The 15,341-nt window shown below is 38.6% G+C and overlaps 1 protein-coding gene across 3 annotated transcripts in view; it reads right to left on the bottom strand.

The window, feature by feature from the left end:
* Positions 1-5,123, bottom strand: part of kcnn2 (potassium calcium-activated channel subfamily N member 2) — a gene marked incomplete at its 5' end in the record, with an annotated part of 30,030 nt that extends 24,907 nt beyond the window's left edge. Inside the window, 2 exons of one of the 3 annotated variants that reach the window (XM_080420475.1) lie at positions 3,723-3,838; positions 4,322-5,123. In XM_080420475.1, the coding sequence (XP_080276601.1) occupies positions 3,723-3,838; positions 4,322-5,123 (918 nt within the window). The remainder of the gene's footprint in view (positions 1-3,722; positions 3,839-4,321) is intronic. The other 2 variants (XM_080420476.1, XM_080420477.1) reach the window with 2 other exon arrangements.
* Positions 5,124-15,341: the final 10,218 nt, after the last annotated feature.

The following is a 15,341-nucleotide window of genomic DNA, read 5'->3' as shown; positions in this document are numbered from 1 at the left end:
ATGAAAGGAAAGGAAAGGAAAGGAAAGGAAAGGAAAGGAAAGGAAAGGAAAGGAAAGGAAAGGAAAGGAAAGGAAAGGAAAGGAAAGGAAAGGAAAGGAAAGGAAAGGAAAGGAAAGGAAAGGAAAGGAAAGGGGGGTTTGATTGAATTCCTGATTCATAAAGTTTGGCAGGACACTTGTTCCAAAGGGAGGGGAAGGGCCATTTAATGCTTTGTGGGTTAAAAGTAGGATTTTGAAATCAATATGTATATTTAAAAAGGGGGCAATAGAGAGCGACTATGCCATGGGTATTATGATCATATTTTCTCATTCACAGAGTGCTGAGATATATTCAGAGTGCTGCCCTAAAGAATCACCTTCAGGAGGCTGCAATTCCAAATTGGCCCCTGTCAAAGTCTTAACCTACCCCCCCCCCCCCCCCCTCCCCCTAAAACTGTCTATTGTACGTATTTCTTGTTTTTCATACCAGTAACCTGTAAACTGATTGTATGACGTTCTGCATACAGTAGTAGTGTATTTTTTTAATGAGCGATCCAGTTTAGAGGACCTTGTATTGTGAATTGCACTTCCATGTACTTTTACCATGTCTTTCGAAATAAAGTATTCAATCAATCAATCAATCAATCAATCAAAGAGTTTTTTAGTTTCATACTTGTGTGGAGTTGGTTTTGGTGCAGAGATTGCTTACTATTACCAACATTACCAGATTGCTTACCATTATTTCTTGAACAAACAAAAGCATTATTGTTGTTTCCAGATCCGTGGGGAAATTGTATTATTTCACAATATTAAAATGCCAAGTTAGCATCTGCAGAGGAGTGAAGAGCAAAACTGAATTCATGGATAATATTTTAAGGAAAAAAGTGAAAGGTAAGGTAAAGTGAAAATAATTGTGGACCATAAATTGATCCCTGTGTAGGTAAAAATTCTAAAGATCAAATTGATCAGTGAATTACCTAAAAGAAGAACTGGCAAGACAATCGGTACTGTTGAAATCAAATAGATGTTATAAATGCTCAGTAAGGCATCAGCTGCAATGGAGGTTGCACTAAACGAAGGCAAACAAGAATTGATATAGTCTTGGTTGACAGATAATCGCAGATCGTTTGACCTCAGAAACTAACTCAGTGACTATGACAGTTTTCTATTACAGTAGGTGAGAGAAAGAAAAGGATGAATATTGGTTTGGAAACCTTCAAATCTTCAGGGTTGAGTTTGGGCTTCTTGTATAGTGTTTCAAAGTCTGATAAGTTTTCTCTGGCTTTCTCTCTCTTTCTCTTGTAGAAGCATTCTCCAAGTGGAATTAAAATGTGTTAAACTTTTGTCTGACCAATTCAGAGTTCAATGTTGTAACACTATCACCACCTGAATAAAGAATAGAAGATCTGAAATATGTATTTTTCATTTATATTACTGAAAAGTTCCAAATCAGCAAATACTGAGAACTAAATCAGGTGACACTATGTTATTTGTATCATACTGTAACTGCACAGAGATGGAAACTATTTGTATTGTTGTTTGTCTAATTCCAACCAGCTACAACAGGTCTGCATACTGTAGATCAACTTCCCAACCTTTCTAGTTCCAGGGCTCCAGTTTTTGAAGGCTTTATTAGCTCATGTTAAATCTTGACCAATCAGAGTCAATTACAATCTAGACAATCATTTTTTATTTTGAATTGATGCTACAGTATGTTGGTCCATAGATGACCTATATAGCTTCCCTATGGGGCTAACATTCAGTGATAATAGACGATCTACAAGATCACAACACGTATAGCGTTGGGACACATTGTGAGCTTGTAGATCGGCTATTTTGGCGAAGATATTTAGTATAGAGTGAAAACAGGAGGCAGCCTAGTATCGAGCCCTGGGGAATCCGGTCAACTAGGGTTTTAAGTAGTTAAGCTATTGATTGATATTGAAAAGATTGATTTAATGGATACACTTCAACTAGCGCACAGGAACTGAATGCACAGCAAATATGTGCGGCAATCTCTTATTCAAGAACTAACACTGTACAGGAAATGATATGTTTTGAAGAATGAATGGACCGTTGAAATATGAATGGATGCACTCCCCTAAGACATTATAATAATCAATAATGTATTATATCATATCTCTGTTGAACTGTCAAGGTAATTGCATAGTAGCACTATCTGTGAACACAGTGCTGTTTATAATTTGCATAGAATTCAAATATAGGCTCTAGAGGATGACAGATGACAAGATGGATATGCACTCAGCCTATGCTACACATTCTATCATATAAGCAGCTATGCAGGACCATTGGCTAAGGGAATGAAAATACTTTTGTTATCGATCAAAATGACCCTTGTGCCTTTCTAGCATCTCGTAGCCACATGAACCCTATCGTCCAACTACGTTAACTAAGATTTAAGGTTTTGCTTTAAAGTTGTATGCCATTTGAATGGGTAACAGCTATTTCAATGACGGATACACCTTTGAGTCTAAAACTGTAAGTCAAATGTAACAGTAATGCTAATGAATATCACTGCTCACAGTGCAAAAGATAAGGATCTCTTGATATATCTCAACATTATATTTTCCACGCTTTACAACAGAGGCCAAGTCTACACTACAAACTTTCCCAATACTTTACAATCAACTGAATAAAAGGAATATAACAGTCTCTGTCTGACAGCTGGCTCAGTTAATGTAATATACTTTACAACACTTGAATTACTATTTCAATTCAAAGTAAGAAAGTTCATTACAAAGATCAACCATAACTTTATTCAAGGTGCAGAAACTAGATTATTTGGGGGAACTGTATTTCCGTTGAATATCATTCAGAATATTGCTATAAAACGCATTTTACATCGTTCTGTTGTCCTTGTGAAAAGTGACACAATTAATTAAATGGTTCTCTTACAGACACATAAATACTGAACTGCAGGAAGAAATCAGTTAAAGTAATGCAACAATGCTCTGACGCAAGGTCATATTAACATTGAGTTTTGTGCTGGAATAGTTCAAAGAAGCAGACAGCCTATCAATCCTGTTAAACGCTGTTGAAAATTCTGAAAACATTCTTGACCAAATGCATAAAGTTTTAAGAAAAGTAAACTATTCAAAAATGAAAAGGGAAATATGTGTGTGGTTCAAGAGATAACTCGAACAACACAACCTCATAAAGTGTCACTATAAAACAATGGAGAAACAAATTGCATAGATTATGGGATGCCAATACTGTGGCCGTTTGAACGTTAGGCATATTCATATAATGATAAGTGGTTGTCATTAAACCACAGAGGGTACAAAATAAAGTGCATTATATTTCTTCATTTTATGTCAATTTGTGATGAATCTGCTTAAGAAATAGCCTATAACTGCAAAACTTGTCATATCACATACAGAACACAAAGTATTAATATGATTTTAAAATAATTAACTTCATTAAGTCAATTATAGTAAGGTCAGTAATACAATAGAACACAGCAGGTCTAACCAACAAGTACTCCTGAAAACAGCCGTTTCCGCTCATCTACCACTTAAACTCATGATCATGATTACATACAGAGAGTATATAAATCTGCAGGTCTGGTGAAATGTAGCCTACAGTATCATAACATAAATAGATTATCCATTATGTGAGCACATCAGTTTTTTCTGTTATACAGTATGTATAACTTAAGGCAGACAGACTTCAAACCTTTATCAGTATCAGCATTAAGAAAAATAAATAAAATGACCCATTACCTGTATCTCTCTTGCGTGATATATGATGATCAACCCAAGCAGAATGATTGTTGAGAGGCTTATCAGGCATTTGAGGGCTAAAGAATACAGGGACTCCTGGGAAAAGAAAAAGCACACTATAGCCATATACAAGACACACAGATAATAAAACAAATCCACATGCGTCAGGCAATTCAAAAAGTGTTTATATGATGACTCAATGTGAACATCTGTTATATTTCTATTTCGACGGATTCTGCAATTTGACACATTTATGTAGGGGTTCCTATTCCTATTTGGGCCTGTTGTCGGGCCTTCTTCACGTGTTAGGACGATTTCACTACATGGGACACTTAACTCCGTCAGTCCGACTTCCATGACAGCATGCTTCCTTCCAAAGCATTCTCACACCGAGAATATGTTGCTGCATGCCTCAGACTTTATCTCTAATCAAGCCTATACGTACAGTTATTACAGGGTAGGCCTAATGTAAATGGAAAATTTGCACTATTAACAACAAACACTTTTACAAGAAGTTGTGGCTAATTGCTCTTGTCACATGTTTAATTCTAATTAATTCTGACCTAGATGGAACTGGGACAGCTCTTAGATTGAGTTACGCACCTTTCCGTAGGCTCCCCAGGAGAGTTCGGTCTCTATAACCATAACAACGATCCCAAACATTCCAAAGATCAAAGCATAGTCGCTAAGCCTCTTCCTCTTCTCAAACAAGGCCCTTCTATGTCCGAGTTTTTCTCCAATGTTCTGACTCTTCTTCTTGTCTTTCTTGCCACTGCTACCGTGGCCGCCGTGGCCGCCCCCCCCTCCGTCTCCCGATGAGTACGGCATCAGTGTGGTGGAATTGTTCTCAGGCTTAGATACCAAGGTGTCCGACGCGTCCGCGGCTGAGGCGGGCTGTAAGGGCTGGGACTCGGAATCGAACTCGTGTACGTTTCTGCGGGACGAGCTCAAGTTGCTCAGCGGCCGCATCACGCCGCCGTTGTATCTGCAGCTGCTCATGGCTATTTCATTGTAGGAGTTGCTCTCCTTGATGCTGCTGCCCTGGCTGCCCCGCGGCTGCCGATTGCTGTTGTTGGGATGCTGATGTTGTTGTCTGGTCGTTGAACTACCATGGCTGGAAGGCGTGAACTCGTAGACGCTGTACTGGCAGCCTTGCCTGGAAGACGTGACGGACGGGGTCCTCAAAGTTCCGACGGTGGTCGGCGACGTCCCGCGGAAGACGAGGCTTTTTCGAGCATCGCAGGCGGAGTTGTTGCAGGTGCAGCACGGGTCGTGTTGCTGCTGCTGCTTGGCGAAGCGTTCCTCCGTCGGTCCGCAGTAGTGTTGCTGGTACTTGCAGTGCTGCTGGAACTGCTGCTCCTGTTGGAAGAAATCGTTCTGCAACGGCAATGGGGTTTCCATGTCAGTGCTGCCGTTCACAGCAGAAGCAGGGCACCACGAAGCACCCACCGAAGGGCGTTATGGTGGTTACGGGAGGGTAGACACGGTGCATGAATAGACCCATTTCGGCTCCGGTAGGAATTGGTAAGCGATACCTCCGGATTGGGCAAAGCGGGGTCCAAAACAACTGGCTTGACGTCACGGCGAGCAGGTTGCAACCACAGAATGTGACGCCAATCCCTCCTTTAAAAAATACATGAAAGTACAAAATCACTGCTTATGGCCTACATCTGTGTACAATTATAGGCCAAGCATGCACATTCTGACACAAATGCAAACTTATATCACCCCACATTCCCAACAGAAATGATAATCAACAATTTGCCATTATAACACAAACAGAAATTGAACGTGGAAGCAAGTTATACAATTTAATAAAGCTTCTTTAAAACTACTTCTACATTTTCATTTGATAAAACCTGCGACATTCCTTAACTACAATTTAGTTTGTTTTTACCCAGCTATAGGGCATATGAGCAATTCATGAGTTCTTTACAGTTTTACCGCTTATTGATTGAATATAGGAAACACACGTAGCTGACTGTCATTACTGATTTACAAGATGGGTTATTTCATTCAGCACTTCATATGCACTCAGGGCAAAATTCATTCATTGGCCGCTGACCATGTGACTATATGCCTATAGTGCATAGTCTGTATACTCTGGGCTCGCGTCTGCAGCCACAGATTGATGTGAATGCTGGTGACTGTGTTATAAATGGAGTAGAGGAGTTATATCACCCGGAGGAAATATGGGCAACTGCTCGAAATTGAGCATCTGGGGAGCCATAAAACAGCCCGAACCCAATCATCCACTAGTCTTGGTGGTGCAGCAACAACATATTTAATCTTAGAGCTGTTAACATATAGCCTACTGACAAGATGGCTTTGTCGCATTTTTCTTTATTTTTTTTATGGCATTAAAATATAGTTCTCAGCATGGCTTACCAGAGCTCATTTTGTTACATTTTGATCTTAACGATCTGCGAATGTGGTAAGGAAACACACAATTCATCCTAATGAATCAATCAAGTAAATGTATATGAAATAGAAATCACATGCCTTTGCCGTGGTGAGGGTCACACTATATGCGAGTGGAGCTATCCTTGGTGCTGAAAGTTACTTCATTCATCTCTACCTCCCCTTTAAAAAACATCTCCTGCACAGGATCGCAATGCGCACTTGCCGCTGATAGGCGAAAGCCACTCACCACGTGGTGCTTCCAACATGTGTAAGCGGAAGTTTCTGCGTTTAATTATTATTATTTATTACTGTTCTAATAACGCCAGTCCCGAGCAGTTAAATGCTCGAGAAAGGCAGTGGAAATCATGTTTTTAAGTGTCCTTATATATAGCGAAACGTAGGCTATTGGCCTAGTTAGTAGGCTAGAGGCTCCCATAGCAGGGATAAAGCCCTCTAGAACAGTGGTTTTTCAACCCTTTTCATTATCAAGGTCCATTATTTGTTCGGCATTTGAACCACAGACCACCATATGATGAGATTTAGCCTCTCAGACCCCAAGACTTAAGATATTTTGTGATCGATGGATACGATAACAAAATTATGCACACTGTATGTTTTGGTCACATTGCAATGGGGTTGAGAAGCGGTTGCAAGATTGGGCTTTGTGATGAAGTGGAAAGATATTCAAAAATGAAAATATAAGTATATCAATTGACAAATTGCATATATGTTGATAACTGCGGCAAACTGTCTCACTTGTGGTTTGTAACAAACACAAGTGCATCTGTTTTTTTAGCCTTATTGATTCCGATATTTTGTGACCATGTGTTGTCCTGTGGTAGAATTCAATCCACTCTCACGTAAATGAGGTTTCAGGAGCAACCCATCCAGTGTGACACAAGCTCCAAAATGAAAATGACTCATGACAAACCAGTAGAATGCATAACGTACACTTATAAAGCATAGCCTATACTTACCCATATGTGAGTGCATTACATTTCCCACAAAAGATATCCTATAAGTAAGATTGATACAATAGTAAGACAAATGTAACCTCAAAGCTATCAATAACATAGTGACATAATCATCCCTTTTTTACTTTTTAAACTTAAAAGTAATCTTTTAGTACTACAAAGTTAACCACGTGAACCCTATTCTGGGGCCAATTGAGCACTTTTTTCCAGCGTTGTTGTAGGGGAGAGATACTGCAACCTCCCTGCCAACCATATCCATATATAGGCTTTATTTTTTGTCTCTTTCCTTTTTGTCGAAGAGACCTGGTACAAAAAGGTGCAACACGGAGCAAGTAGGCTATAAGCCTTGGTGGATCCCGGTCAACTAGGGTTTAAGTTGTTAATATATTAATTAGTCTACTTTTAGTTAGTTGGCTAAATATAGTTTATACTTTCTGGCTGGAATTTGTGGCCATGAAGCATTGATATTGCTGAGTGCTTTGAGTGTGCATGTCTAAGTGTCCCAGGAGATCTTATTAGAGGAATGCAACGTTTTCACATTCTGAACACTGGACTCCTCTGCTTAGTAATATAATAGGCTACAATACATTTTTAAAATAATTACCAGATTTCTAATGTCTGTCATTTGACAATGACACACATTTATATGGTCAATTATTAGGATATATTGAATATATTCTCACTATTCTAATATTCACAGAACATCGCAGCTTATTGCTCCCTCTAGAGGTTAAAAATGAACGTGACGTATTTTGAGGTTCTGCTATATATATATTCTTTAATCTATTTCTACCTACTGCCCCAGATGCCATCACCAGTCCCCTTCTTCTCCTCAATCCATTGTGCATGCTTGCTAAACTACCCACATCCTACATTTTACCCAGGCAGGAGCAAACACAATATGGGGAACACATTTATGTGACAGAACCGCCACTCATATAACACAGTGGTTCTCAAACTGGGGTCTGGGGACCCCCATAGGTCCTTAAGGTGGTCCCAGGGGGTCCCCAGCAAAAAAAAACGTTCAACCACTTTAACCCTATTTTATACTTTGGCTTTTTGCTCACTGTGTTGCAATGTGATGTGAGCTTGAAAAGTATAATAGAAAATTTAGAATGCCAATCTGTTCAAAATGATTTCTGTTCTATTTAATTGTATTTGAACCATAGCTCTTTGACTGCAGCTGTCAATCCAACAGCTGACTCCCCCCCATGAACTGGACTCCCACACTGTCAGCATCTGTTTTAGTGTTTACATACATGGACGTTCTTAACTTGACCAGTCAGCATAATCTTTCTTGTGGAGTCTATTATCTTTAACATATTCTTATATGACCATTTAGAATAGCATCTCTGGGTATAAAGAGGTGTTGAAGACAACACCTCAGGAGATGTCTGCCTCTGCCCTGACGGGCTGCCAGCCCAGGCCAGGAGGTCTGATGCTATGATCTGTAATGCTGTTTCTCTGCTAGAAAAATCTTCAAGAAACACACATACATAAAAACACAAAAACACATCACCCTGACTGGATATTAATATTTTCCATAATAAAAGGTTTTGATTTTTTTTGAAAAGATTTACAACACAAATATTCTCTTATGACACAAAATATTTTCAGATTTGTTGGATCCCTGACATGACAATGTTGAGTAACTGTTGGAATTTAATTTCACCTCATGACCCACACAAAGTACAGATACTTGTAGCACGGAGACCATAAGGAAAAAACCAAACTCAGACAGGCAGCCATTGGGTATAATGAAACAATTGATTGTATTCAGATCAGAGAGACAATAGAAGGTTTACAGTATCACAGGTCCGCAACATCGGCCGTCCGTCTCTCCGCCGTGTAACAGAGCAAGCACGAGCTTTTAACATTGTCCAGTAACATAAACATATGACATCATAGGATGTGACATCGATGAGGTTCCGGGTGAAGGTGGACTTCTCGGATTGGATGAGAGCGATGGTTACGTCGTCGTCTGATGATGGTAGATGATGATTGTGTGACAGTTTATCTCTGGACAACAGCGTCCCCATGTCTGGGTCAAACACGTTTGACATCTCTGACCTGTCACTGGTCAGTGAAGATTTGGTGACACTAAGGGAGACAGTTGTAGAAGAGAAGAGAACACCCAGATACCGTGTTCCCAAAACAAGATTGCCGCAGAGAAAGCCTGCTTGCGTTTGACCTTGGCTTGCAGACACAGAGACTAAGAGTACAGAGTACTTTTACCATGACAAAGTACAGGCCCATATGAGACCATAATTAATAGGACATTTTAAGGTTAAGGGACCCTAGACACATTATGATAATTCAGATAAGAGACCAAAATGACTCTATCAATCCTACATCTTATCATGATTTGGATAGGGTCAAAGGTCAAGCTGATCAGGTCTCACCTTGTGACATTATTCAAAATCAAATCAGACAGGTAAAGATTTAAAGGACTTAAAGGCAAAAAATAAATGGTTAGTTGGATAACATACACATTTATACTTCTTCAAGAGGACTGTATAATTTATTTATTCAAATAGGAAGCAAAACAGGGCTATAGTTCATGAATTCCCAAGACACTCCACACGTTTCCACAAGTTTTCCCTTTGCAACTTTGCAAATAACTTTATTATAATTCAAAAAAATCTCAGCTAATGTCACCGTCCCAAGCAAATCTTTTCAACATGTTTGGTTTAACTAAGACAGACAATTTTAGCACAGTTTAATGGCATGGCAGCAGAGAGATTGTAGGGAGGGACAACTCACCAGTCTGTAAGTTTTCATATTGAAATCTGACAAGAGACCTACGTCTCGGGTCATTGATTGTTTCTGTACACGTTCAGAAATAGAAAAGTTACCTTCCTCCTTGTGGAGCTGCAGTCCTTGTGCTCTTATCAAGATACAAGTATTTAAAATGGAACGGGACACTTCTGTACTATGTAAATTTGTACATCACTTTACACTTTATTTTGGGAAAAAACTTACGTGATATCATCTTAAAACTCAAGAAATACTTCCTGATTGCATGTAGGCATGTGGCATCAAACATCTGTCTATCCAAGACATAAGTTGAAATCTGTAAGACAGAATGGAAATCAAATTTACTGTTTGGCAGAGTTTAAAACAGTTTGACTGTAGTAACCTACAGTTTAAAACAATTTGTAACCAAATATAAAATTAAAGTTTAGCCCTGTATGTACAATTGTATGTACAATTGGCAGGTAATGTGACCTTATAGTTTGTCCAGGAATTGGATTTAATGGGGTGGCTTCTAAAATGAAACACAAAATGAAAATGAAACACAAAACACAGTAATTAAACATTTAAATCATATTTAAATCAAATATTAATCAAACTCCCCTCTATTTGACACCCATATATCTACAATATATTGTGTGTCAGATGATTTGTTGATGAGAAAGGGGATGAAAAAAAATAATAATAAAAAAATTAAAATTAAAATTAAAAAGTTATAATTAAAACTTTTAAAATATAACAATGAAAAATAAGGAATAAACATCTTTGTTCTGAAGAGTATATTGAAATGAGATAAGTACAGAAAAATCGCAAATCTGCAAGCTTACAAAAAAATCTTAAGTTAAAATGATAAAATATTTTCAAAACTTTTAAAATAAATCAAAATGACTTGATAATAAACTTAATATTATAGTTAATGTTTCCCAATATTGATATGGAACAAATTGAATCTTATTGTGGGTTAATTTAACTGATCTATGTTTTAAATGGACTTCAATAGTGACTGAGCTACAGGATTAGGTTGCCATAGAAACGTGTCTAACATACCACTAACACTTCCTGCTGAAGGATTTATGGGAAATGGAGTCTCAGACCAGAGGGAATTATGGGAAATTGAGTTTTAAGAGACCAGAAGGATTTATGGGAAATTGAGTTTTAAGAGACCAGAAGGAATTATGGGAAATGGAGTTTTAAGAGACCAGAGTGACTTTGTTCTAACTGACTGGAGAATGACAAAAAATGTTTGACTAAAATGGTTAGAACTAGGGAGACAGACACACGCATTCATTCACGCATGCATATCACTCATACATAGATAGCAGGGAGAAAAAGATAAACAGATAAACTTTCATTCCTTAGCTCCCTCGCTCGCCCGGACACACACACCGCGTACGACAGCTTGCTGACCCATAGAGAGAGAGAGAGAGAGATAGAGAGAGAAACCGTTCATTACTACACACAGACAGACATACAAACATACCGAACATAGATATCTTCCAGCAACAAACTAATTTTGGAATGAAAAAGATTTTAACCTGATTGGTTTACTTATTATTTTAAATTATATTCAAAAATATATTTTAAATAAACTAAAACTTATTTTTAAGGCAAATATAATTATACTGATGGTTCAAGGAATTTAGAACAGAGTTAAAATATATATATTTTAAACTTTTAAAACAAGCCTTCATAGTATAGTGTGTGAATGTATTCTTCTGTGGGCATAGCCTTGTTATGATACCAGCTCGGAACAAGAGAATGTAAACAGATAAGACATGGGAGAAGTGAGAGGCTGTAGGGAAGAGGGATTTAAAAGTTATTGTTAAAGCTCAATATATTAAATGGATGGATGATTTAACTACAGTGGTCAAAATAAAACAAACATATAAGACAAAACAAAAAAATGTACTGACACAATGTACTAAAGTTTCAAGGGTGACAACCTAGCAATTGTCGTCTGGGTCGAACATGTTAGTAATGTTCGGTATGCAGCTGGCTGGTAATATTTCGTACTAAGAGGGATGGTAAGGGTGGTACTGACATTGAAAACACAGATCTGCATACATGGTATTACCTGTAGCAAGCAGGTAAATGTAGCCAGGGGGAGAGCAACACTGGAACACTCTCTTATGGGTTGATATGAGACCCGATGTGACATTAACCCACATATAGCAAATAGGCAGTGTGAAAGGGTGGCTTATGTCTGACTGGGTTAATCTTAGGTCAAATATCAGTATAGAAGGAAAATTAGTACATTATGACAATTGTAAGGATATATTCATGCAGGCACACAGACAAACCCCCTACATCTGATAGTCAAACATCAGTGTACGGGGTGTCTCCGGTGGTCTCATAAACATATACAGAGACAAAGACAAACTATATAATGACCCAGGTAGATAAGAGAATTTATGAGACATTCAGGAATGTCCTCCCAGGAATATAAGGTGATAAAACATTTTTACTTGACTCACTCCCTAGCGGAGTTGTGTTAAACAGTAATTTACAAACAGGCTGATAATTATGAGACACAGAGTTCGGTAAAGACAATACAATAAAATAAAGACAAAGGTATACTCATCAGATGGTTCACAGGGAGGTCCCAATCACTGGACCATGGTACAATAAAAATAAAAATATATACTCATCAAATCTGATGTTGGTTCAGGGATCCCGACCCCGATGGCTGGACCATGTGGAATTTGAGACATGTCGAGGGTCCAGTCCAAAGGTCCAGCGATCGCGTCCAGGTCCAAAACAAAATAAAATGTGATACTGTTCAAAGTTAACCTTCATCTGAATAGAAGTGATAAGTCGTTACACCCAAGGCTGGTTCGTTTGATACGTATTCAAATGTGGTCTGCCGGGGAAAGAGAGTCTGATAATAGCTCAGTTCCCCCCCCGTACACCACATTTCAAACATATCCAGCTCGATAAGGACCAATTGTTGGAATTTAATTTCACCTCATGACCCACACAAAGTACAGATACTTGTAGCACGGAGACCATAAGGAAAAAACCAAACTCAGACAGGCAGCCATTGGGTATAATGAAACAATTGATTGTATTCAGATCAGAGAGACAATAGAAGGTTTACAGTATCACAGGTCCGCAACATCGGCCGTCCGTCTCTCCGCCGTGTAACAGAGCAAGCACGAGCTTTTAACATTGTCCAGTAACATAAACATATGACATCATAGGATGTGACATCGATGAGGTTCCGGGTGAAGGTGGACTTCTCGGATTGGATGAGAGCGATGGTTACGTCGTCGTCTGATGATGGTAGATGATGATTGTGTGACAGTTTATCTCTGGACAACAGCGTCCCCATGTCTGGGTCAAACACGTTTGACATCTCTGACCTGTCACTGGTCAGTGAAGATTTGGTGACACTAAGGGAGACAGTTGTAGAAGAGAAGAGAACACCCAGATACCGTGTTCCCAAAACAAGATTGCCGCAGAGAAAGCCTGCTTGCGTTTGACCTTGGCTTGCAGACACAGAGACTAAGAGTACAGAGTACTTTTACCATGACAAAGTACAGGCCCATATGAGACCATAATTAATAGGACATTTTAAGGTTAAGGGACCCTAGACACATTATGATAATTCAGATAAGAGACCAAAATGACTCTATCAGTAACCATGGTAAACACATCAGTGGCTGTTCCTCCGCACACAGTACCATCCCATTAAGGTCAGGACCATCCTTGACCTCAGCAACCTCTTCCTGAGAGTTCACACACTACTTCATCATTCCTCCTGATTCAGAGCCTGCCCACAAGTACCGCTCTCTTCCTTTAAAGAGAGCATGGTCTATAAACCATGCTACAGTCACTATTGATTATACATGAATGACTAAATCCTACATTAGTACCATATTACGTAACATATTATCTACAGCAATATACAGTATAGGCTGTCTCAAGATGTACTGGCTGCAACACTTAATCAAACTATTATCGATTTAATCGATTATAACAAATAATTGATTTTAAAAAATAGTGAAAATAGAAGATCTCCGGATTACTAAATGAATCGAAAAAGTAATGGATAGAAACATTTCTAAGAAAAGCATTGATAGTTGGAGTTGCAGCCCTAGTATTATGTCCACAATTTTATTTCAGTCAGTATAACATCAGCATAATTGTACACTGTAGCAATGGAAATTCTTCTCCTGCACTGTCTCCCAATTTGCCCATGTGCAAGGCTATATATATATATATTTCTACAAAAGATAATAAGTAATATATACATGTAAAGTCTACGTACTGTCCATCTATATGTCTTACACAGTGCCTTTGCATATGAGGACCTACTGTATTGACACCTTACAGGTCAATTTACGACTGAGTTAAATGAACAATGGATTTTACAGAGCAAACTGTGTGCGCCATCTCTTTTAGTTTGTACTGTGTAGACCAGTGGTTCCCAAACGGTGTGCCGTGAGACAAATGTGCCTATAGGGATTTTGTGACAACCACACTTTTTTATCTAATTGTTATCAGGACTTTATGCACACTCATTTCCCAATACAGAGGCAAGTTATATACACAAAACATATATATTCTAACTACTTTAGAACCTGGTGTTAAAATTTTGGGCAAATGTAGAAGGCAAATGTGATACTAAATAAAGCAGTATGTTGTCATTCTTGAGGGGAAAATGTGTGTTTTTAAATACACAAGCACACATACTTATGTATAAGGGAGTACACATCTCTCTGTGCCAGAGCTATACCCTCTAAAGGCATTTCTGACAACTTTTCCTACTGAGCTAAAATGTTGCTGTCTACTACGTATCTGTCAGGAAGTCTGACTACAATTAGCAGCATGAGAGGTTGAAGTCAAACTAACTTTTTTTGGAGGAATTATGGCATGATGGTAATGAATGCAGAACTGAAGTCTACCAGCAGGGTTCTCACATACTGTAGCAGTCAGGAGTAGGCTAATTCCAGGACAGTATAAGATTCAGAATGAATGCATTATCCACTTAATAGTGATTTGCTCTGTGGACAAACTGTAGGTGACCTTTAAGTGCACTCTACTATAGTGCAGTACACACAAAGAGTTTTATTGTGAATGATGTGGCTTGACTTCATTGAAATATGTGAAGGTGACCTTATCCTTCCTGGAAAGATGAGTGATAGTTGATGTTTTGTAGCAGTAAAAGTTGTCTACTTTAGTTGTGGACAGGGAATGTTTAAAGTTACTGGTGAGCACCAGGGCTAGCTGGCTGGTACAATGTTAAATTAATTTATACTGTAGAATTGCGACGCTCACTGAAAATAAGGTGAAAATCAGATTTTTGTGAATGACACAGATGTACAGTATGATGAAGTATAAATTAGCCACAAGGCTTCTACGTGAGCTTAGACCTGTCAGACCGTGCAGCTTTCCGGATGTTTCGCAGCTGAAATATAATCTCCATACAGACCTTCACTTCTCCACTGACAAGAGGGCTGGGGGCAAATGCTGGGCACCAATGTTT

The sequence above is a fragment of the Gymnoscopelus braueri genome (assembly GCF_963280865.1).
Source record: "Gymnoscopelus braueri genome assembly, chromosome: 22".
Taxonomy (NCBI): Eukaryota; Metazoa; Chordata; class Actinopteri; order Myctophiformes; family Myctophidae; genus Gymnoscopelus; species Gymnoscopelus braueri.
The sequence above is the reverse complement of the archived record's forward strand: the minus strand, read 5'-3'. Positions and strand labels throughout refer to the sequence as shown.